At 37.7% G+C, this 25,587-nt stretch overlaps 1 protein-coding gene across 3 annotated transcripts in view; it reads left to right on the top strand.

The window, feature by feature from the left end:
• The window catches only part of PRKN (parkin RBR E3 ubiquitin protein ligase), a 1,506,714-nt gene that overhangs the window by 489,723 nt on the left and 991,404 nt on the right, over positions 1–25,587 (top strand). For all 3 annotated transcript variants that reach the window (XM_006152254.2, XM_006152253.2, XM_027773358.1), the window contains one exon: positions 786–1,026. In XM_006152254.2, coding sequence (XP_006152316.1) covers positions 786–1,026 — 241 coding nt within the window. The remainder of the gene's footprint in view (positions 1–785; positions 1,027–25,587) is intronic.

Here is a 25,587-nt window from a genome sequence, read left to right as displayed (position 1 = left end):
GGCAGGTGGATGAGTAGCTATTTCTATCTGGTAGACATTCTGGAACTAGGGTTTGATTTAAGGTAGCTTAATTTTTGCTCTAACAAACAGTCTGATTTCTAATTTTTATTCTACTAAATTTTAGAATCTCTTATTCATGCACATCAATATATGGCTGTTAAACATTTTTCCAGATGTGTTCTGGTTTTCCTTGTCCAGTTGGCAGAAGATGCAGTGACCCTGAATGGCATTACTGTGTCCTCAGTGCCTTCTCTCGGTGTAGCAATGATCCGGCTAGGGAGTGGAAGGGTGTGTGTAGAATCCGCTACGAACACATTTAAAGTCCACAGAGAAATGCTCTGTAATTGCTATTGATAATAAGTTTCTGTGCTTTATTAAACAGAATGAATGTCAGTGTTTAGATAACTTTAAGGACACATCACTTCCAGAGTAAATCAGTTTTAAAATTTAGTAATGTTTTCCACTGTGCTTTCCTACTAGATTTCTTTACCCTTTGAATATTAGTTTAGATTTCTGTTGCCATGTTTCGCTTTTCCCAAATTTCTGTTTCTGACCTAGTCCAGGGTCACTAATCTAACACGTGAGTGTTTGAATGCTGTGGTAAGTGTGCCTAGGTTGATCAGTTATGCACATTGCTTTCTTTTCAGTCCCTTTACTGCATATAGAAATTGCACATACACAGACTTTAGAATATTTTGTGCACTTTAGAAATGATAATGGGTTAAATGCATTTGACATTTAATGGTTGCCATTTTCTTGTGTGTTTTTACCTCACTTCCCAACAGAACTGTGACCTGAGTCAGCAGAGCATTGTCCATGTTGTGCAGAGACCATGGAGAAAGGGTCAAGAAATGCACCCACCTGGAGAGCACAACCACAAGAGTGCCACTGGAGTCTCTATGAGGGAGCCTCAGAGCTTAACTCGTGTGGACCTCAGCAGCTCCATCCTCCCTGCAGACTCCGTGGGGCTGGCTGTTATTCTGGACACTGGCAGCAGGAAGGATTCCCCACCAGCTGGAGATCCAGGTAATTGCACCTACTCTGTTTAAGACCATCAAGACAGCTAGTTTGTTTGGTAAAGTCTCTGTGGAAAATGGCCTCACTCTGCACATACTCAGTTTATGATAAGTTTTGGATGAAATTTCCAAGTCACTACAGAGACATTTCTAGGAGAGTACATGGATCCAAAGTTCTAAGTGAATACATTTATGGATAAGTCTGATGTAAAAGGGTTGGTTCCATATTGAGACTGAAAATAAGGGGTAGATGGAAAAGGTGTCGAGACTAAGATATAATATATATTCATAAGTGTATGTTTCATTATTAAAGTTTATCAATTTCATGATAAAGAGAGAGAGCACCCCTAACAGGGTCTTTATGCTGTATCTACCCCCAGCCTCAGTGTGTCCTAGATTGTAGGCACATGTGCCCACCATACTCAGGGAGGTCTCTGGACATGAATTCAGAGCTTTCCCATGTTGATCAGACTTTCAGAGTCACATTTTAGTACTGTGCCATCATCTGGTACCTATAAATTTACTTTAGAGAAGCTAGGGATGGTAGAGATATTTGATAAGTTGTGTGAGGGTTTGGACCAATGATTAAGATATATACATTTCCCTCTCATGATTTGCCTTTTTAAAATTTCTTATTTTCTTTTTTTTTTGGGGGGGGGAGGTTTTACATATAGGGCATGTGTGCTCCCCAGGAAGACAGAGAGAGACAGAGAGGTAGAAAGTGAGAAATAACCCCTCAGGAGGGATGGCCACACCACAATCCCTTCTCCTCCATACTCCTCTCAAGATCTTGGGCATGCACAAACATGTGCCTGGTGTGAGTTTAAACCACTGGGTATGAGACTCGAACCACAGTAAACTACATGAGAATCCAACGACATAGCCATTACACCAAATGCTGGTCCCAAAATTTCTTATTTTCTAAACATGGATTTTGGCCAATTATGATTCCAGTGAGGCAGAGAATTTTTTTTAAAAAAAGGGAGAGAATGTTTGACCTAATTTTAGTCATTTATGAGTGTTCCAATATTAAGGATATCCTTTGAAAGGTATCTTCCCTTCCCTATGCTTTTATTCCTTTAAAAATCCCTTTCTTTGGCAAGGATGGTGATGCATTTGTTACTTTGACAATATTGATATGTTTCCTTTAGTCTGTTATTCTCCAATAGTCAAAGGTATAATGGGATTTCTTCAGACTGTGTATGATGAAGACACAAATAATAACTGGTGTCATGTGGTGGGAGCTGACTTTCCTCCCATGTGTGGTAGGTCAGGTGAGGCAGTCCTGGGCTACTTTGACCGTCAGAGTGCCAGGGAGTACTGGTACTAGCTTTGAATGCCTGAAATAATAGGAAATGCCTGCTAATCCAATTATCAAATAAAATTTAATGAGATTATAAAATCAAAAATGAGCTTAGGAAAAAAAACAGATAATTTCTAAGGACAAGCAAAATAAAATAAGTAGAAATAACTGTCTTTATTTCTTTAAATAGGAGAATGGATAATCCCTGAATTTAGGTGTACAAATTGATGATCTGATGGTCTTGGGGCGGGGAGAAGGGGATAGGATCTGCTTCACACATGCTGGGCACCTAAAGGACTAAAAATAAACCTGAGAAATGGAGACGAATATTTAATAAATGAAGGAAAGTGAGATAAATCTAATCCCCTGCAATGCCTATGAGATTCAAAATGAAAAAAACTAATATAAATACCAGACCTAGGCTAAAGACAGACTCAACATTCCAAGCAGAGCATGGATAAGATCATTCCAGAGAGTTCATTGAGGTTGTGTGCCAGAGATGCCTCCAGAGAAGAATAAGCCCTACTAAGGGGCATTCACAATCCAACATTATAAATCACACAAGGGAAAAATTACACCTTCGGACTGTATGGAACCAGAATATGTCACCACAAAATATGCCCCTTTAACATAAAGATTATTAAAGTTTATTTATTTATTTCTTGCGAGAAACAGTTTATGAGAAGTTGAAAGTGAGAGATAGAAAAAAAGATTGAGAACAAGAGTGATAAGTACCTCCAGCAGGATCTCACCAGCAGGTGAGATCCTGCTGAGACTTCCAGATTGACAAGATCAGAGGCACACCCAATGTGTTCAGGTTGACCTGGAATTGAAGCCCAGTACATGAGTTTAAGCAAGATAAATAAAAAGTATGCATTTGGTCTTGAGCAAGATAAACACAAAAAATGCACTTTACAAAAGAAGCAAAATACTAAAGAAGAAGAGATCTTAAAGTCAAATATAGAAGAGATTATCTAGACTAGAACAATAATTTAAATGGCTTCTAACAGGAATTATAAAAGAAAAATGATAGTTGAGTAATATCAAATTACTGAGCGAAACACGTTTTAACTTAAAATGTTATACCCAGCAAAGCTACTGTTCAAGAGTAGAGGAAAATAAAGATATTTAGACACAGTTTATTTGCTCTAAGTCTGAAAGAACTGTTGAAGTATTTACTACAGGAAAGAATAAGTTTTAACCCCAGATGAGGAAATAGAATGCAAGGGATGATGCTCACCAAGTAGAATGTAAATATGAACAGATCTACATGAATATACATGTAAAAAATAATATTGATCAATGAAATGGGAACACAAACAAGGTGGAACCAAAACACTAGATAAAATTAACATTTCACAGAAGGCTAATGAGCAAATAATGTAGAAAAATGCTCAACCTCTCACCAATAGAAGAAATGACTATTAGAACAATAGTATCATAACATTGCACCATTACCTAATGGGGCAAGATTTAACATTCAGACAATATCAAGTGTTGGTTAGGATATAGGACAATAAGTACTTTTATTTTATTTTAGTTTTAAAAAATTTTTTATGCATTCAATCACATTATTTAGCTTATAAAGTGAACATTTCAATATGTGAACATTTCTCCCTTTGTCCAGTTGATCAAAATATCTTCAACAGATAATACTACACCTTCCTGTCTCATCAGTGCTCTGCCTCCATATCCCTCCTCCAAATGTCCTTCCCCAGGCCCTACTCCTCCACATACACCACATCTGACATTCACACCCATCTCTTGTGTTTGTACATCCTTTAATCAATCAGTTTCAGTCATAAAGTGCAGACACTTGGTATATATAAAGTGGGGACATACAATGTCTCTCCTTCATAACCTGACTTGCTTCACTCAGCAGCAAATCTTCCATAGTCTTCCACTTTCTGTCAAAAGCCAGGGTTTTGTTGGTTTTCATGGCTGAATAGTATTCCACAGAGTATATGTGCCATATTTTTTCAATTCATTCATCTGTACGGGGACATTTGGGTTGGTTCCATGTTTTAGCAATCATGAATAGTGCCACAATAAACATCGATGTGCAAGCACTTTTCCAATGAAGAATTCTTCTGTCCTTTGGCTAGGTACAAAAGAATGGGATTGCTGGATCATATGGTAGTTCTATTTGTAGATTTTTGAGAAATCTCCAAATTGTTCTCCACAGAGGCTGGACCAATTTACATTCACACCAGCAGTGTAAGAGAGTTTCCTTTTCACCACACTCCAAGCAACAATTATCATGTTTTTTTTTTGTTTTTTTTTGTTTTTTTTGTTTTTTTTTTTTTTAATCTTAGGCATTCTGATTGGGGTTAAGTGGTATCTCATTGTTGTTTTGATCTGCATTTCCCTTGCAATGAGGGATGTTGAGCATTTTTTCATATGCCTTTTGGCTATTTGTGTGTCGTCTTTAGAGAGTGTTTTTTTTTCAACTTCTTCTCCCATCTTTTAATAGGGTTGATCATCTTTTTTCCAAACAGCTGCTTGAGTTCCTTGTGTTATCAGTCCCTTATATGATGCATAATTTACAAAAATATTTTCCCATTCTGAGGGCTGTCAATTCACACTAATTACTATGTCTTTTGCCATGCAGAAACTTCTTAGTCTGATGTAATCCCACTTGTCTATTTTGGGGATTATTGACTGTGTTTTGGGGGTGAAGAGGTTTTCCTTTTCCCACTGGATTGACTGGTACCCATTTTCAAAAATCAGTTGACTGTCTGTTTGGGAATTTATTTCTGGGGACTCTATTCTGTTCCATTGGTCCACAGGTCTCTTTTTTGTGCCAATTACCATGCTGTTTTGATTACCACAGCTTTGTAGTATATTTTTGGGTCAGGGAGTGAGATGCCGCCCACTCCACTCTTCTTGTGTAAAATTGTTTTGGCAATATGGGGTCTTTTATGATTCCAGATGAATTTTATGATTGTCTTTTCTAGATCTGTGAAGAATGTGTCTGGTACTTTGATTGGCATTCCATTAAGTATGTAGCTTAATTTGGGTAGAATTGCCATTTTGATTATATTAATTCTTCCCATCCAGGAACATGGGATTTCCTTCCACTTTTTTGTGTTATTTTCAACTTTTTTTTTTTTTAGCTTCTCATAGTTTTCTTTGTGGAGGTCTTTAACTTCTTTGGTTAGATTTATTCCTAAGTATTTTATACTTTTTGTTGCTATGTAAATGGAATAACTTTTTTTCAGTTCTATCTCAGTCTGCCTGTTGTTTGTATATAGAAATGCTATAGATTTCTGTATATTGATTTTGTATCCTGCAACTTTACTGTATTTGTGCATTACTTCCAGAAATTTTTTCATGGAAACCATTGGGTCTTCTATGTATACAATCATATCATCTGCAAATAGAGAGAGTTTCACCTCTTCTTTTCCTTTTTGAATGCCTTTTAATTTTTTCTCTTTTCTGATTGCATTGGCAAAGACTTCCAGTACTATATTGAAAAGGAGTGGAGAAAGTTGGCATCCTTGTCTTGTACCCGTTTTTAGTGGGAAAGCTGTCAGCTCTCCTCCATTCAGGATGATTTTCACTATGGGTTTTTCCTAGATAGCTTTTATTGTGTTGAAAAATGACCCTTCTAGGGACCAGCAGTTAGTGTAATGGCTATGTCACTGGACTCCAGTGTAGTTGACCGCAGTTCGAATCTCGGACCTGGTGGATTAAAACTCATGCCAGGCGCATGTGCGTGCATGCTCAGGATCCTGAGGGGAGAATAGAGGAGAAGGGATTGTGGTGTGGCCATCCGCCCCTGGGAGGACACTTCTTGCTTTCTGTCTCTCTATCTCTCTCTGTCTGTCTGGTGACCACACATGCCCTATAGCAAAAACGCCTCAAAAAAAAAATGACCCTTCTATGCTGATTTTGCTGAGAGTCTTGATCATGAAGGAATGTTGTATCTTATCAAATGCTTTTTCTACATCATGTATTTATTTATTTATTTATTGCATGTGCTCACTGGAGAGAGAGAGAGACAGAGACAGTGAGAGGGAAAGTGAGAAATCACTGTCTGGGGGGATGACCACAACATAATCCCTCCTCCTCTATTTTTCTCCAAGGACTTTGGACACATACACACACATGCACCCAACGTGATTTTCAAGCTGCTAGGTCTGGGATTCAAACCACTGTTTGCCATGTGGGAGTCTAGCAACATAACCACTCTGCCATTTGCTGGTCCTGACAATAAGTACTTTCATATCTGGTGGTTTGAATATAAATTGATTCATGTAATATAGAGAACAATTCTACAACTTCACAGTTGTAATTGGTGAAATTCAAGAGATGCATACTTTGCAACCTAGAGTATGTGAGGAGATAGCTATACACACGATCATAATAGCATAACTTTTCAATGAAAATGTAGAAGTGACACAGCTGTCTTTAAGTAGGAGAATGGATAAATAATCAGGGTTTTATTCTTACAGTATGTTATGATAAGCCTATTATAATTCTAGAATTAAAACAAGTGATCTTGATCTTTGTGTATTAATATTAATAAACCTCCACATCACAGTGATACATTTTAAATAAGGTTGTTAATTGCAAAGGAATGTTAAGTAAGATATGGTTTATGCAAATTTTAAAACTTAAAGCCCCAAACAGTTGCATACATCATTCATAGATAGGGTGACTATATATTTCATTCAAAGAAGATAGGGTTGAGAGTTAAAGATATCATTAACATATGATTAAAATGATATATTTACAGGCAATTATGCATAGTTGTTAAGATGTATTTAAAATATTATTAAATTTATACATATTTACTTTGAAATGTTAATTCATTGACCAAGAAATTGTATTTATTATGTTAGTAGACCTATCTGCTAGTTCTTTAATATGATTTCAAAAATAAGATTTTTTTCCAAAAGAAAAAAAACTGGAGTCATATTCTTTGGAGTAAAATGAAACTTTTATCTTTTTATATCAATATTGATAATATTAGAATAAATGCATTATATGCATATCCATATACATTAATCAATTCCTATTTTGTCATTGATATTTATCTGAAAATTAAAAAAATACAGTTCTATTGTTTTATTTGTTTATAGAATTGCCTTTAAATTTTGTCAGGTTTTTCAGGATTAATGAATTTGGAATTATCAACATTTCAGTTGACTTTCTTTGAACCTTGATACTTACATTTAAGAATATACTCTCTTTCCATAGGGCCCACGATACCAGTAGGTTCTAAGAAAATTCTTTGTGTTTAATATTTTCTTTGCATTTATCATTGAAATGTGTAATTATTTGAACCCAAATAACAGATTAAACACATTCTTAGAAATTTAATAATATGGAAAATGATGCTTCCACTGCAGCAGGAGCTTTCAGAGTACCACGTACACTATGAGGGGACTGTTCCACCTTTCTCCCCTCACATGTCTTGGTCACCTAACCGCTGAGTGCCCTGTTTCCCATTTTCCAGACTTGTTGGTGCCCTAACACCCTCATGTACTCCCTGACTAAGGACTGACACACTGATGCGCCAGGTAGTCAGCAAGCGCACCCCAGGCCAGGGCGGCTCTTCTTGGCATCCTGAGTGCTGTTGCTGAAATGTTAGTTAAATTGAATCTGCAATGGATGGAAAAGAGACACTGGTTCTCCTAGGTCAACGTTAAGATTTAATTCTGTGGGGGCTAGCAGGTGGCTCAGTGGTTAAAGTGCTGGAGTCCCACAGTATGGTTGACCCATTTCAAGTCCCAGACCCGACAGCTTGAAACTCACACTGGGCTTGTGTTTGTGCCCAACATCCCAAGAGAATAATGGAGAAGAGGGGATTTCGGTATGGCCATCCCCCGGGCAGCAATTTCTTGCTTTTTGTCTCTGTCTCTCCAGTGAGCACACATGCTCTATAGAAAAATAAAATTAACTCTGTGTTAAACTGAAAATAGAACTACAAGTAGTCACCTCTTAATCTTTTAGAAAGAATAGCCCTTTTTTCAGAACTCTTGTACTCCTTACTACTTTCTGTTCTGTATTCCAGTTTCAATGTCTTTGAAAGTAGTTTCCCCAAACAACCTCCTAGAAAGGTGATGATAAATATTTACTAAATAACATCAATTCCTAAATACTTAATTTTAAAACTGATATTTTATTTAAAATTACACAAAGAAAATGAGAATTTAACTCTAAACATACCTAGTTGTTTTATAGTTAGAATTATTGTAATACCTTGAATAGGATGACTACAGGCAAACAACATGCTGATGTGATTATTTTCTTTAGTTAAAAATAATAGTACAGTGTTTCTAGAAAAACACTGTTCTAGAGAACTGGTTCGCAGATGCTAGCGTGCATAAGAATTTGCAGAAGATGCTTATTCCATCTTCAATGGCCAGGAGGTCTTATGCCCTGAGCAGAAAAAATTCTTATTGTGAACTTATTCCAAAGACAAGAAACCTGATTCATTTAGCTGGAGGTAGAGAACTAGAAATGCCACTGCTAACCAGTCTCTGAGAAGCCCTGCCCTATGGCAAAGGTTTTCCAACCTGACAGCTGTGAGTCTCACCTCATGGCCTCCTGTAACAAGGAGGTGCCAGGTGGGAGGTGAGAAGCAGGTAGGGAGAGAGAGGTGGATGCAGCAGGTCAACCTGTAATGACCAAGGAGTTTTGTTCCTACCGGTATTACTTATTAAACATCTACAACACCTATCATTAAAAAAATCCTAAGTTACAAAATGTATGAAAACTTCTGCCTCACAGAAATATTTAAGAGAAATAAACCCAATTTTCTGTGCATGTCCAGGGTATTTAAATAAGATTGGCTGTACATGGGAGGGCTCAAAATGGCAAATAGCTGGACTGCAGCCACAGTACACTTAAAACCAATGGACACTTCTGGAATCTGAGAACATGCATTTCAGATATCTGTAGGTGGCAAGTGCTAACTGGTCAACCTGAGGGGTGGTAACATGGTTTACTTTTAATAACCCACCGTACACTGTACCTGGAAGCTAGGGCATGTTGGATAAGATGTATAAGAAGACAAAGGGAATGAATCACTGAGTATTCCTTAGACCAGAGGTCTGCAGGCTTCATGGTGGGTCCGAATCACCTGAGGGATTGTTAAAAGCACAGATTGCAGCCTCTGGTCTAGTCAGCCTGAGATGGAGACTGAGAAACGCGTTTCTAATAAGCTCCCAGGCAATGTTAATCCTCTGGATTGAGGAACCACTCTTGGTGTAGCACCATCCTATGAAGTAAAAAATACTTTTAAAACGTGGTTAACAGGGCCAGCAGGTGGTGTGGTGGTTAGGTGCTGGACTACAACATGGCTGATGGCAATTTGAGTCCCAGACCTGGTGGCTTAAAAACCACTCTGGGGGCGTGTGCCTAGGTACCTCGGATCCCACGAGAATGGAGGAGAAGGGATTGTAGCATGGCTGTCCTTTCTAGGGGATGATTTCTCACTTTCTCTGTCTTTGTCCCTCTGTTGAATGCATGTAGCCTATGGCAAAATAAATAAATAAATAAATAAGTAAAATGTTGCTAAAAATAAAATACATTATTTTACAAAATTTCAAATAAGAACATTGAGTGAGCTACTCTCAGGCTCCAGAGATTCCATGTGTGAATTAAGTTCAAATTTTCTTAAATGAGACTCCATTAATCACCTCCTGACAGAAGAGATAAAGTTATTGGACCTAGAAAAAAATTAAGAATATCCTCTAATATTCGTCAAACAGCTAATTAACTACTTAAACAAATAGTGATTGGATCGTTACTCTGCGCCAGGCACAGTTCCAGGTGCTAGGATGTAGGAAATGAAAAAAAAGTAACTAGTAAGTATTAGTCCTAGGAGAAACATTTAGCAGGGTTCAGGGACTATGTAGTGTTAGAGGGATATGCCTTTAATGTAAAGTCAGCAGGAGGCTTTTCCAATGAGGTGACATTTGGGCAGGTCCTCCAAAGAGAACATCCATCCAGTTCCAAGTAGGGATAAGCCCATGAGCCTAAGACAGGACCAGATGTGAAAACAAGGAGGCCAATGTGGCCACGAGAGCAGGAGTGGAGCAGTAGCTGTAGATGAGTTCATAAACGGGGATGGGGAGGGATAGGTCATGCACGGTCTTGTAGCCTCTAGACTTGACCCTGTGAGAAGGGAGATACTCGAGGATTTTTGAGCACTGATGTAAAATAATCTAACATAGGGAAGGCTCACCCTTGCTGCTTGCAAATGACTTACAGGAGGTGGAAGCCACAGGATCAATAACGTCTTGAAATCACAGAAATACTGATGCCTTTAGCTTCAGGATCTGGAGGGAATGACAGCAGGCCACATCTTGGAGCGCTTGCTGTGAATGCAGCACGGTCCCAAGCCTACTTCTATGAAATTTCTCTTTTAGATCTTCAGCAGCCCCAGAACGGCGACCGTGTTCAGGTCCTCACTGCAGGTGAGGAAGTTGCTCAGAATGTTTGAGGAATGGGTCGAGACAAAGCAAACCTTACCTACAGAATGTGACACTCCAAAGCATGTGTTCAAAGTACCTGCTAGTCTATACTCTATACATGAGGAAAAGGAAGGACTTCCCACACTTCTTCTAAATGTTTTCATTGCAAAATAGGCATAGTCTTCCTGAGTTATTTTGAACCATCATAATAATTGGTTATTTCAGCCAAGTAGTCAGATTTTAAAGCTCAACGTTATACTATATGGGATACTATATTTAAATCATGAAAAAGAAAGATTCACATAATTTTGTCCAGATTTTTCAAGTCTTACTCCTCAGCTTTACTAAAAAGCATTTGATTGGTATTGAAAAGCATTTTACTGTATAATAAGTATTTATCATCTTACTAAATGAAAGAGCCCAATTTTGATGAAAATTACATGCCAGATATTATTGAATATGACTTGAAAAGGTAAAAAAAAAAACAAAATTTAACTATTAAAAATAAATAAACTTTTAAGACTTGAGTTCTGGATATACATCATAGACACATCATAATTATTAGAGAATATGTTCTTATCAACAATTTCTTGCCTGTGGTAGAATGTAGTACAAAATGGAAATTATTCTGGGATTGTAAATTAGCTAACATCTGCCAAATACAAATCGGTCATGGAGGCCTGCTAATGAAATAAAGTGATAAGCTTCAGACTTAATTCTCATTTTACCCAGAATCAAATCTCAAGTACATGAAACTATTGTACATGCTAATGACTGTAAGCCAGAGGGTGTAAATTTCTTGATGTTTTCGGACAGCTTTAAGGAATGCCTCCTGTGTAAAACTTCCTTGAAATGACAAAATTTTGGCAGTCATACTAGAACAATTTAAAGTTGATATCACATCGGATTATTAAAAATACATTATCATTCTGTCAGGAATTTAATTTTCCTTGCAACACCAACATTCTTACTATAATATCATTTTTCAATATTAGAAGTTAAAAAAACAGAAGACGATATTGCATACTTGTGAGAATTTTGCCAGCTTTACATATGGTGGAGAAGTGGGTGTTGAGGTAGGGACAAGTCATCCCCCATTGCCTGACACATAGATGGAAATGGATACAATTTTGTCATACTGCCAAACATTTCTATTCAACATATTAAAATATAATCCTTACAATTCTTTAGCTCTTATTACTCACATTTTGTAGGACATAAAATGGTTAATTATTGCATACGGAGAGCATGGTGGATTGTGTACTGGGGTTTGCAGGTATGCAGTTCTAATCCTAAGGAAGTCAAAACTTGGCAGAGGGGAGGGTAGAAATAATCAACCACAATGGGCAGTAGAAGTATTAAAGAAACAGTCCTCTCATTTGTTTTCATCAGCATTCCAAGTAATTCTTATGTGAAATAAACCCATTGATTGCGAGAGGAAATGCAAAGATTAATAAGAGGAATCAGACCCTCATGTAACTTACAGTTCGGAGATGCACATATACAAGATTTCAAAAAGTTTGGGGGGAAATGGAATTAAAGTACAAGTTTAGTCAGTACAAAAAAAAAAAGAAATTCATGTATAGTTTTCTCATTATATACATTTTTTGTAAACTTTCTGAAGACCCTTTATGTAATATTGAGTAAATTTTAAGAAAGAAAGGCAATCAAAGTAATATGGGGCTTTAGGAGAGTCCGATGATGATAAATGATATGCAAGTCAGTTCAAAACGCACATGGATTTGCCCATGTTGTGGACATTGGGCATGTTGGGATGATCTGGGTCACACAGGGCCATGACTGAGCTGCTGGATTCTGTAGTGGTCAAGAGGCATGATGAAGCAAGAATGGTGCTCCTCCTACTCTGGGAAACTGTGTGTCTGAGGGCTCCCAGTGACCAAACAGGGAAGCCATAACTTTGTTCCCATCTCTCCTCATCTGGTGTTTAAGAAAGTTTCTTAAAACTATAAAACTACTTTAATGTCTTTTTATTGACTAATATGCATGGTATTCCCTCTGGAAAAAGAAATGTAATACATTGTAAAGTTATATGCAATTCAGTGTAATATAAACAAGATTATGATAATAATAAATACAATTAAATTAAAGGAAAAAAAACTATAAAACTACTGGTGAATAATGCAGAGGAAACTCTTGGAGACACCAGAGTAAGCAAAGACTTCTTAAATAAGACCCCTAAATCATAGGCAATAATCCCAAAAATACACAAGTGGGATTTCATCAGGTTATAAAGCTTCTGCTCTGGGTCACCAGGCAGCATGGTGGTTAAGGGTGCTGGACTCCCACATGGCCAAACATGCTTTGAGTCCTGGACTTGGCAGCTTGTTTTATCACTCTCTTTCTCTCTTTCTCTCACTCCGTCCCTCTCTGATCAAATTAAAATAAATGAATAAATAAAGTGAAATAGAATAATTTAAAAAAACCTTCTGCTCACAATACTTAGAGTGAATCAACAACTCTCACAATGGGAGAATCTATCTGCAAACTATGCCTCAGATAAGGTACTGATAACCAGAATATACATGGAACTCAAGCAACCTACCTGGAAAAGAATGGTCAACCCAATTAAAAGATGGGCAAATGAGCTTAACCAACATCTCTCTAAGGAAGACTTACAAATAGCCAAAAAGTATATGAAAAAATGCTCAATATCCCTTATCATAAGGGAAATACAAATCAAAACCACAATGAAATATCACCAAACCCCAGTCAGAATAGCTAACATTAAAAAAATTAAAAATGATAAGTGCTAGTGAGGCTGTGGTAAAACAAGAACTCTCCTGCACTGTTGGTGGAATATAAATTAGTACAACCACTGTGGAGAACAATATAGAAGTTCCTCAAAGACCTATAAATAGAATTACCTTATGATTCAGCAGTTCTACTCTTGGGTATGTACCCAAAGGATAGGAATACACTCAGTCAGAATTACCTTATGATTCAGCGGTTCTACTCTTGGGTATGTACCCAAGATAGGAATACACTCAGTCTGAAAAGTACTCGCATATCCATGTTTATTGCAGCATTATTCTCAATTACTAAGACAGGAAACCAAATGTCCATGAACAAATGAATTAATTGAAAAGGTGTGGCACATATACACTGTGGAAAACTACTCATTCATAAAATACAAGAAGACCCTGGCATTTGATAGAGAGTAGATGAACATGGAAGATTTATTGCTAAGGGAAGCAAGCTAGACTATGAAAGAAGTCTATACCAAATGTCTATACTCTATGGCAAAAACTGAAAGATTAGAAGATAAAAAAGCATGGAGAATAATTGTGGATATTAGAGCTAGTGTGGGAGGAGGGTGGAAAAGGGGGAGGGATAGGGAGGGAATCAAGGGGTAAAAAAAGATGCAAAACATTTAAGGGACACAGACAGTTATACATTGATAATATCTTTTACTGGGCTAATATACAGTGTCTATCCATGCTGGGAGGATTCATTTTACAAGCTGTAATGATCTACAGTGATAGAATGTATATATATAAATAAAAAAAAAAAACCTGAAAAAAATTAGAATTTTTAAATGAAAACTTTCAGAAGAACATAAAACATTCTGACGCTCCCAGGCTAGTGTTTCTTAAGTACCATAGCACAAACTAAGGAAATGTTGATACATTTGGACTATATTAAGTTCAGGAACTTCTCTCCAGCAAAAGGCATCATGAAGAGCAAAGCCACAACTGGGAGAAGATGGCTGCAACACAGGGATGTCAGTGGGGTAGAGCGGAATAATCCAGCCCCACTGAAGCAGGCCAGTGTGAGGCTTAGCGGAACTGCAGCCATTTTGAAAACAAGAAAGGCTTCTACCAAGAACAGTTTGACCAAGTACTGAGTTAAGCGAAGGTCTCTTTGAGGAATGGTCAGATGAGAAACCAGGGGTGGGTATTTGAAGTAAAACAAGAATCAGGATAATTACTCAGGGGAAAGCGATTGACTCTGATCGTAGTGAGGAATGATTTGCACATGCTTGTTTCTTGTTGCCATAAATACTGAAAAAATTGTGCACTCTTCGAGATAGTTTGATGGTGCTTTCTGTTTTCTATAACTGGCTACAGAGGTAAACTCTTCTTCCAAAAAAGAGAAAGTTTCTTAAACGCTTGCATAAAACTGAGATGCTGAGAGTGAGCAATTTACTCTGCTGACTGGGGGAGGGGCGAGCTTTCCGAGAGTGGACAAGACAAGTGTGGCTGGCCCTGTCTGTCCCGTGCTTTTATCCCAGTGGTTTAGTCACACATGGCTCAGTTGGAAATGTTTTGCTTTTTGTAGTTGGTTGGTTGTTTTAAAACATAAGCAGTTAAAAATGAACTGTAGGGAGAGAGTCGGTGAGAAATGACAATGCTGGCTGTTAAATGAAGTGCGGTAGTTGCTGGGAGCCTCTCGCTGTTCCGATTTGTCTGAAGTCACCTTTGCCAAGTCATGGAGCGATGGAAAGGGGGAGGGAAAAGTGTGCTCCAGGGCCCGTGAAGCCTCACTTCACTGTGCACTCTCTTTATAAAGTCTCTACACCAGAAGCTCATGGGGGTCTCTGCTGGAGGCCTTTAATGGCCAGCATGGCAAATCATTTATGCTTTTTACTCTGAATTTGAAGTCTGTCAGAGGCCACTGCATATACCAAGATGGTGAGATTTACACTTGGCAGAAGAATGGGAGCCCAGGCAGGATCTTCAGAGCTGGTGAATTCCATCTTGGAGCTCATGAGAATTCTACCACAGAGTGTGCCAAAAAGGCAGGCAGCCTGCTGGATTCTTTTATCTTGATTTGGTTAAAAGAAAAAAATAATGGCCTGTGACAAACTCATTTCAAACTTTCCGATTTGTTCTGAAGACATAAAAACTGATGGGAATTTAGTGTCACTTACTGAAGGTCTTGTTTTGTATGACCTTAACTTCCAAACATTTCACACCTAACTCAGGAATTTGATGTTCCACCTACAAAATGGAAATAGGAATTCGTAAACATCCATTTTATAAAAGAAAACAAAACCCTCATGACAAGTAAATTAAATATCAGGACTTTTTATTTTTAGGTCACTTTTTGATCATTTCATCAGATCAGATACAAACTTGTATAATCTACATATTTTAAAGTATAATTAGTTTTTTAATGATGCCTCTCAAGCTTTGCAAATTCTTAAACATTCTTCCTCAATCCCCAAAGATTAAATTGCCACTTTACTGTTAAAGGTATGTTATTCTATTCTGATTCTTCAAAACTTAATGTTCTGCCTTTGCTATGTATGGTAATTAAACTAATAAGAATAATCAGTTCGCTAATGAAATAGTGATTTGCTTTCATTAGAAGGGAATCAAATGGCCAGGCATTTACTCCAGTGGATTAAGTGAAAATCTCTCTTCAAGAGTATTTTTTGATATCCCAGGTGTTTACCACAGTGCCTGGCATATAGTGGACACTTACAAATGTTTGTTGTTGCTGCAAAATGAAATAGGAAAGGGTACAAGTTATCTGTTTCTAATCCTCCGGCCAATTTTTAGTTTCCTGGAGGTGTGATGTGCCTGTGGCCCAGAGACCAAGCCTACCAGCAATGATGGTGGGCCATGGAGCCGTGCATCACAGCTCTGGTTTTCACAACCTCTAGGGCCTTTGACAAAGTACTTTATTGCTCATGGAGTATGTCCTATGGACCAGAAACTGCACATGGGAGTCTGTCAGAATCACAGGATCCTTATCCCTGTTCCGGGCTTATCAGAATCCGAAACTGTTTTAACAAGATGCCCAGGTGAATAGTGTTCATTAAAGTTTGAGCAGCTGGTTTTTCAGAATCCTCTAGGCCTCATCTTTCCCATTTGTGAAATGAAGATAATGGAAGTAGCTACAGCAGAGAGTATCAACTACATACTTCGACAGGAGACCAGGAACAGAGGCTGGCAACGCTGGAGGCTTCACAGTGGTTAGCCATTTCCATCAGCCATTCTCTTTCCAGTTCTCATATGCAAAAGGCCCAATGCTGTGCCAGGGATCCAAAATTCAAATTTATAGAGTCAAGACTGCCTTCTTTAATTCCCCCCACAGGAGGAGGTAGGTCCCCTTCTGTTGGGTTGTGTGTCATGGCTTTTCCGACAACCAATAGATGCAAGAGATTTCCTACTCTCAAGGCTACCTTTGGGTTACATTAGGCTTTGGATCAGGGCCTTATTCTGTTTTATTTTATATGTATATAGGTATTTTTAAATTTTGGTCACTTCTATCACACATGAAGAACCAAATTCCAATTGAATAATGGACACCCCTCAGAAATGAGGGATGGCATCTAGAACAGTATATCCTATGGCTATTTTTTAGAATCCTACATTTTTTTTTCCATCTCCCAGTCTTGAAATTTGTATAGGGTAATTTTTGTTTTCATCTTCTATTAGGCAATGTACTAGTCTTCTTAAAGTATTCCATCAGAAAACTAGAGTAATTTTAGTTTTTCATGATCCATGTTTGGTCATCAGAAACCATTTGAACAAAAAGAAAGTTTCAACAAGGAAAGTAAAAGATGAAGTTGTTTTGTTGTGTATATTTGTCTACCATGACTTTCTCAGAGGACCCTTTGTCAATGAGTGTGTGCCCCATTCTATACTGTGAAAGAGATTAGCTGGGGACTGGCCACAGGTGTGGGCCAGTGGAGAGCATCAACCTGGTCCTGCCAACGAATGATCTATGAGAGCAGTTTAGGAACAAATTAGTGTTCAGTTAATGATGCAGCCGGGCTCATACTCTACCTGAGCAAGCAGACAATACACGTGTACTCAGGTCAGATCAACTGGGCACACGTTTTCAATTCAGGGGCCGCATTTGAAGCAGCATGCTGAGAGCCAAGTGCTGCTGATGTCTTTTTAAATGTTTACATGAAACCACTGCACAGGTCTTTTGATGGGCCTCAAGTGTCTATCTTTACATCACTGCAATGTGTATGAATCACTGCAGTGTGTATGAATCTTCATGATATGTCCTTCAAAGAATGGCACTATTGACTAACTTGCTGACAAACTAAGGCAAATATCTCAATCTAGAGTGATGGCTTAGCTGAGAGTAATTTGCCAGTCCTCACTGCTGTTTACCGTGCAATTTCTTTTTGTCTCAAAAAATGTAAAACATAATTATTGATAGTCCGGCCTGAGTAGTTATTTATCAAAACTATTTGTTGTGTGGACTTCTGATGTCAATATAAGCTTTTGGGTGATAAAGAGCCAGTCTGACTCTTTGATGTCTAGTGGATGGATGTGAAGCCATTTCTCTTTAAAAGGTGTTTGAATAATTTGATATTCTTTTTCTACATTGACTCGCTCATAGTGACATCACTGAGATTTTGGTGGTATCTCAGGTGTAACAGATGAGTACAACCTTGGAAACAGATCCACCAACATTTCTGACAAGTGGAAATTTACAAAGATAGTGAGACCACACATTTCGGATTGATCATATGGGATTTTCCTTGAAGAAAATGAGAAAGATTGTATCTTTGACTAAGTATTTGATGTTTTAATAATGCTTACATATTTGGTATAGTATTTCTTTCAGATGTGTCAACGTATGCTGGCAGAGTGAAACCATAGCTTTAATTCCTTTGCTTAATTCATTCTCCTTGTACTGAGAAGAAATATATCTCAATACAATAGATATCTTCAGTGACCAGAGGTAATAGTCATTGAGGGCTATATTTCTGCCACTAGCTGCACATGACAGAGAAGCAGGTTAGACAGCCATTCATTGTCACCAACAGCCCTCTTTCATTAACAGCCATTCAGTGTTTTTCAGACAGGTTGTTTTGCCAATTGCTCTTTTAGTTATTATTTCCCTTAGGCATCCTTTACTGTAGGACTCCATGGAAAATCATTTTTTTTAGTTGTGTGAAGAAAAAAAATTGTACTTTTGCCTTTCAGATGCAGAGCAGGGATTGGATTTTACTATTTGGGGTCAAGATGTTTCTTGAAGTCCATCAGATGTGTCTGTTGGAACGCCCCTAGTAATTTCCACCCTTGCTCTGTCTGCAGCCAAGGTCAGGGAAAGACAAGTTACAAGGTTCTGCCAAACCCCAAAAGAGCATGTGGTGTTTGCTCAGCACATGTCCCCAAACTTTTGCTCTTTAACTTAGTCACTTGAGAGGTTTGCTGAACATGGTAGGACTGTGTGCACAGACTGTACGATCAGGTCGTGTAAGCCCCACTGGGCCGCAGGCTCCATGCGGCAGGGAATTCGTCTTGCTCTGGGCTGTCTGCAGTACCCGACACAGTTTTTAGTACACAATTGGTGCTTAAATGAGGTGTGATAAATGAATGAAAGCCACATTTATTCATTCATCCTTCCATGGCTTCTTTGAGTCTGAGAAATGTAATTCATTCTGGCCCAAGATTCTCAATTGTCGGAAATGTTTACATCCTTGAAGCATAGTTCAGTCCTTTCTGGGAGCGATAATCAGGTTTCTTAATCTTTGCAATCAACGTTAGACTCAAAAATCATTTTTGAACAATTATGTTGATTATTTTACTATACATTAAAATTTAATTTATGGAAGTTCTGGAAAAAATCAATGAACTAATTTCCTTCCCACTTCTTGCTTCCTTAGCGCTGCATTTGGATTCCTTTTCATAAGTCCTAAACTTTTCTCCTATTTCGGACTGAGATGAAATTATTCTAGAACTCTATAATCCTGCAATATGAAATGTCGCTTCTACCTTTGATTCATCATTCCTAGAGTTTGTCATAAAATCATTTCAAAGATTCATGCAAATTATCCAGAAAGGTATACTACATAGCATTATATATATTGGTGGAGAAGTGAAAACAATTAAGAATTATAATAATAGAGATTAAATAAATAAATGGCAAGTCAATTAAATGAGATTCTAGATAACAGTTGAAGATGAAGTTAAGTAACTATAAGGACACAGAAAGATGCTGCATAGACAAAATATATTACAAAATATTGAGCAGAGTATGATCCTATTCCACAAAAAGTGGGTGACTAAATATATTACTTACATGTGCATATGCAGACATATAGAAAAAGATTAAAATTAGATGCAAAAGTGAATAGTTGTTCTTTCTTGGATATAGGGCCATGGGTTATTTTTATTTTTTTTTCCTACATTTTGAACCTTGTTTTACTTTTTCTGTGACTATATATTGCTTGTTAAGAAAAGAAAATGAACAAACATAAGATATAATACAATTCCTGAAAATACCCAGAAGAGTAACTGCCTCTGCTCTTGGAAGTGGGTACTTGGGGACTGTAACTTGGCTCTCCTGTCCAGTGGTTCCAGGGGTTACATTGCCTGAGGGCCTCTCACTAACCAGGAACTCACTTTAGGGTGCTGTTTTCTGTAGTTCTTGGGTGAGAATCTGTACTTGGCAGGACTAGCAGGTGATTCTCATGAGCAGCAAGTTTTAGGACCTCATGTGTTTAGCTGTTCCTGCACCCTTAGCCCCCACACTCTCTCCTTTACAGATAGAGTCCCTCCAGCATGTCTCCAATCCTGTAAGTTAAGAGTAGCCTCATGGGGCCAGCACATGGTGCAGTGGTTATGTCACTGGACTCCCACATGGCCAACCATAGTTTGAGTCCTGGACCCAGTGACTTCAAACTCAGACCAGGCACGTATGCATGCATGGCCAAGATCCCAGGAGAACAGCGGAGAATGGATTGCAGTGTGGCCATCCTCAGGGAGAGGGGGTGATTATTTCTTGCTTTCTGTCTCTCTGTCAAGCTCATGTGCCCTATAGAAAAAAAAAAAAAAAAAAAAAGGAAGAAGAAGAAAAGAGTAGAGTCATGGCCACCCAGGTTGTGATCTCTTAGTACTATTTCTTACTAAAAGTAACAAGGAGTCCTTGGGGAAGACAGGTTTTAGGCCTAGGCCAGAAACTATGTAAGCTAACCCTGGCCATCTTATATGGTGCTAACTTTTGGATATCTTATGGAGGTTATCAAAGACTAATGGATTGGGGCCAGCAGGTGGTATAGTGGTTAAAGCACTGTACTCCCACATGGCTAACTGCAATTTGAATCCCAGTACTGGCGGCTTGCTTTCTCACTTTCCTTCTTTCTCTCTCTGTCTCTCTCTCTCTGGTGAATTAAAAAATAATAATACATAAAATTAAATGAATACTTAAATTTTACAAATTTAATTAAATGAACAATTCTTTAAAAAATTGAAAAGTAAAGGCTAATGGATAAACTTGAAGGATTCATATGCTAATGAAGAGTTATTATCCAAGATAAAAAGGTATATTGAATAAAGTTATTGAAATTATAAAAATTGCTTATCTTACCCCCAAAAATAAAATGTGTTGGAAATCATAGGAAATAGCAAGAAAACTAAAACCTTACTCAGACTTTCTGATAATTAAAAAAAAATCAACTAAGTATTTATTTAGCTTTTCATGAAGAATTTCTCTTCACAGTAACCAAATAGCCCTTCTATTTGAGGTAAATTTTCCTGTCTGGAATAATTCTGCATAATAATTGGGGAAGTAATTCCAACGTTGAAGTATTCCATTTTGCAAACACTAATTTATTCTAGCCATCATTATAAATAAAGAAAATCCTGAGATGAAAGTGGAGACAGAGGAAGCCAATGCCATGTCACCAATTCTGGGATCACCAAATTGGAACAACCGATCAATATGTGACATATTGTTCAGTATGGACAATGTTTATTCATTATACTAGTCTCTATTCTTCTGTGCACTTTTAAAATTTTCTAAGAACCAATGAAGAAAAATGTTTCTTCAAGCATTTGAGGGTATATGTGTATGTGTATTTGTGTGTGTATAATAATGTAATGTTAGAGGCCAGCCAGTGTTGTGGTGGTTAAGGTAGCTGGATCCCACATGGGTGCACAGTTCAAGTTTCAGACCTGGTGGCTTGAAAAACATGACAGGCCTATGTGCATTCATGCTTGAAAATCCTGAGAGGAGAATGAAGGAGAAGGAATTGCAGTGTGGCCATCTTCCCTGAGGCTTGCTTTCTTACTTTCCCTCTGTCTACCTTCAGTGAGCACATGTATCCTATAGCAAAAATTAAAACAATAACAACAACAAAAGAAATGTTAGAATAAGATTTTGGGGTTAGGTGCACAACTTACAGGTTAATGTCTTCCAGGGCAGTAAATCATAATCTTCGGGGTTATTTGTTGCACTGCACAGAAATGATGTGCATGTCTACTAGACACGTGTCTCAGAATTGTTCAACACCCCGTCCAGAGGAAAACAAGTCCGTGCTACACAAAGAAGGTCTAGTAATCTATTTGACCTATTTCCAGATTTTGATATTTTTTCCAGATCATTTCCCTTATTTTGTTTATAATCTCCAAAAAAAATTTCATTTATCATAAAAAGGCTATTTCCAGGGGTCAGCAAATGACATGGTGGTTGAGGTGCTGGATCCCACCTTGCTGACTTCACAATGGAGTCCCAGACCTGGCAGCTTGGAAAACATGCTGGGCATGTATACACACATGTCCCAAATCCCAGAGAATGGAGGAAAAGTGATTGTGATGTGTCCATACTCCTGGGAAGCTGTTCTTACTTACCCTCTCTGTGTCTTTCTGTTTCTCCCTGTGAGTGCATGTGTCCTATAGCCAAAGCTCAAAAGAAAAAATAAAAGGCTATTTCCATATATTGGTCTAGGCAAAGCTGTCTCCATATGTTTGGCTTGATTATTTTATTTACATAGATGCAGCAAGATTGTTCGTTATCCAGATAGGCCTTCTAGAGTTTGCTTTGCAAATCTAGAGCTATATTATTTGAGCCAGAGAATTTACTCTGCCTGGAAATTTTCATAAGGAATCTCATATTTGACTTTTAAAATCCTTTAATACGTGATTCTATCCCAAGCATGGGAAAATAATCCTAAAACATTTTGTTCACTATATTTCATTTGCAGTTATCTATAAATGTGGGTGGATTCTTTCTTTTTGTGGTTCAAAGGTCTCTGACTAACCAAGAATTAGTGCCTGCATGTTTTTAAAGGCACCAGGGCTAGGATTCCAACTGCAGTTAGCCATGTGGACTCCAGCTCTCTGTACAGTGCTTAATCGTTGTGCTGTAGGGCCATCCCCACATTGTTTCTTAATAGTGTGTTATTAGAGCTGATGAAACGAGATGTATTCCCAAACATAACTCTCCATGTGTGATCTTTATTGCACAGAATTCAATTTATTGAAGTATATCCTGATGTGAACATATTCTTATTTAACCTATACAAATAATTATGGTGTCATGATGAGTAAATAGATTCAGTAGAAGTATTTATTTCTGAATTCCAAAGAAAATTGAAAATTAGATACTGTTTGTAGATGCTTCAATGGATTTTACAGAAGTATATAGGCTACTAAATGAAAGGTGATGTAGATAAAAAAGAAAGAGAAAGATCTCCATGTATCCATTAAAAAAAGATTAAATGTGATATGGACACTATTCAAAGCAAATAGCAATAATTAAATCTTTCTCATCAGTTTATTTGTTCTTATGTAATTAATTCTTACTCTCTTGGACCTTGGGTTAATGGTGCTGCTTTCTTGAAGGATGTCTATTTCAAGACTAAAATAGGTCTTAGAAATCCTGTGTATTCTGCGGGCACAGTCTGAAAGCTATTAGGCTGTGATAGCTCTAAAGCCTGTAACTGAGAGTCTATTCCTTGAAGTATCGGTAGTTCAGAGAATCTGGCGCAGTCCCTTAAGGGCTGTGGAGACTGCCCTGTGATGAAGGCAGATGCAAGCCAAGTCTGGGTTTATATTAATAGCAGAGCTTTCTGGCAAGCATCAGCATCAGATGGAAGCAGAAACCAGTTTGATAATAAGAGACTGGATTAATGATTGAAGTGCCCAGGCCACAATGGGAGTGTAAAATTCCCCTTCGTGTTACAGTATGTAACTACTTCATAAAGGCTCAAGCCATGTTTCCCTGAGCACAAGGACATAGAATGAGCAGCAAAGGCTTTGATGAATCCCCGCGGCCTTCCATAAAGTGTTCAATTAATGAAAGATTTATATGAATAGCATTCCATCTGTACAAACTGAAGCTAGGTAGGCTGAGTGTCTTCTGGTTTGACAGCTTATTCTGTAGCTCTTCCAGCAGTCTGAAGGTAGTGAAGAGGCAAGAAGCCCAGCAAACAAGTCTAATTTTTTAAAATTATTTTTAGGTTTTTGCTATAGGGCACGTACACTCGCCAAAGAGAGACAGAATGAGACAGAGAGAGAGAAAGTGAGAAGTCCCCCCCCCGCCCCAGCCCCGGGAGGATTGTTGTACTGCAATCCCTTAACCCCCTTTCCTCCATTCTCCTCACAGTATTCTGGGAACACATGCACACACACAGGTTCTGTATAATTTTTCAAGTCGCTGGGTTGGGGACTCCAACAGCGGTCTGCCATGTGGGAATCCAGCACCTTAACCACCATGCCACGTGCTCCCCAAAGCCTAAGAATTTTTAGCTTCTTTATCTAGGGATCCTCTTGGAAATTTCAAAGGCAGTTTTTGTTTCTTCATTTGTTTTTTTAACTTAAATTTTTATTAACTTTTTATCTGTGAGAAAGATAATGAGAGAGGGAGAGAGTGATTTTTGACATGTCAAACTGGAACTATAGTCCTAAACAGTTTTAGGTTGGACCAAGATCCAAACCCATCCCATGAGGCCTCATACATTCAGGAACAGAGCCTTAGCAACATTGATTCAAAGGCAGTTTTAAGAGTAAAATATATCCTGACATTTTTATTTTATTTTATTCTAAATTTCTGATTGGATTTGTGAAAAAGCCTAATTCTAATTTTGCATGTTTGAAGATAATGGTTTTATGAGATCCTATTGTTTTTCTCTTAGAACATCTCACAAATAAGGCCATCAAAACTAGATAAACTTTCCCATAATTTTTAACACATTTCATATGTTTTTTTTAGTATTACATATTATAAAAAAAAGCAAATGAAATGTAGTTTCCTTAGAGCTTCTACAACTTGCTATATTCTCTCAAGTTTTGTCTTTCTCTATATTCTTTCATACTCTGGAACAAACTGACACTTTAGGGAAAAATATACTTTTCTTACATGAAAAGTAAAAATTCTCATCTCAAGTGTCTTGTAAAATATTTGTATTTTTCTGTTTCAGTTACTTCAAGTACAGTCTCACTCACCCAATTGATAATAACTTTTAACCAGAGTAACAGTTCTATGTTATAGAGAAACTAAGAGATAAGTAATATCATACACGAGCATTTTAGCAGACCAGCAAGGCTTGTAACTATAACTTGCAGTTTCTTACAGCCACGTTCCCTAAAGTAGCAAAACAAAGGACTTCATTTAATGTTGCCATCCTGGAGTATATAGAATGAAAAGGCCAAAAAATGCAAACTTAGAATTACATCACACTGGCCCAGTTGCGTAATGGTTAAGGTAGCCAGAACCTGCATAACCACCTATGGTTTGAACCCTGCCCAACGGCTTCAAAATCATGCAGGACATGTGTACCCCAAATCCTGACAGGCTGTGGAAAGGGAGGAGAAGGTACTGTGGTGTGACCATGCCCCCTTGAGAGGTGCTTCCTCTTTCTCTCTGTCTGGCAAGTACACACACCCTGTGGCAATAAAAAAGAAAAAAAAATTTTTTTTGAAAATATCTATCTAATATGATGTTTATTTATCAGTGTTTGTGTACTCAAACATAATAGAAATTAAAGATGATTGATTAAATAGCCCAATTTAATATTAATTCACATTTTAAGTTATGTAAGGGTCTAAGAAATTATATTTAAGCTAACATACTACAAAACATAATCACTTTATGGGACCAGCAGTTAGCGTAATGGCTATGT

Source organism: Tupaia chinensis, unplaced genomic scaffold (genome assembly GCF_000334495.1).
Source record: "Tupaia chinensis unplaced genomic scaffold, TupChi_1.0 Scaffold000346_1, whole genome shotgun sequence".
NCBI classification, from domain to species: Eukaryota; Metazoa; Chordata; class Mammalia; order Scandentia; family Tupaiidae; genus Tupaia; species Tupaia belangeri.
The sequence above is the reverse complement of the archived record's forward strand: the minus strand, read 5'-3'. Positions and strand labels throughout refer to the sequence as shown.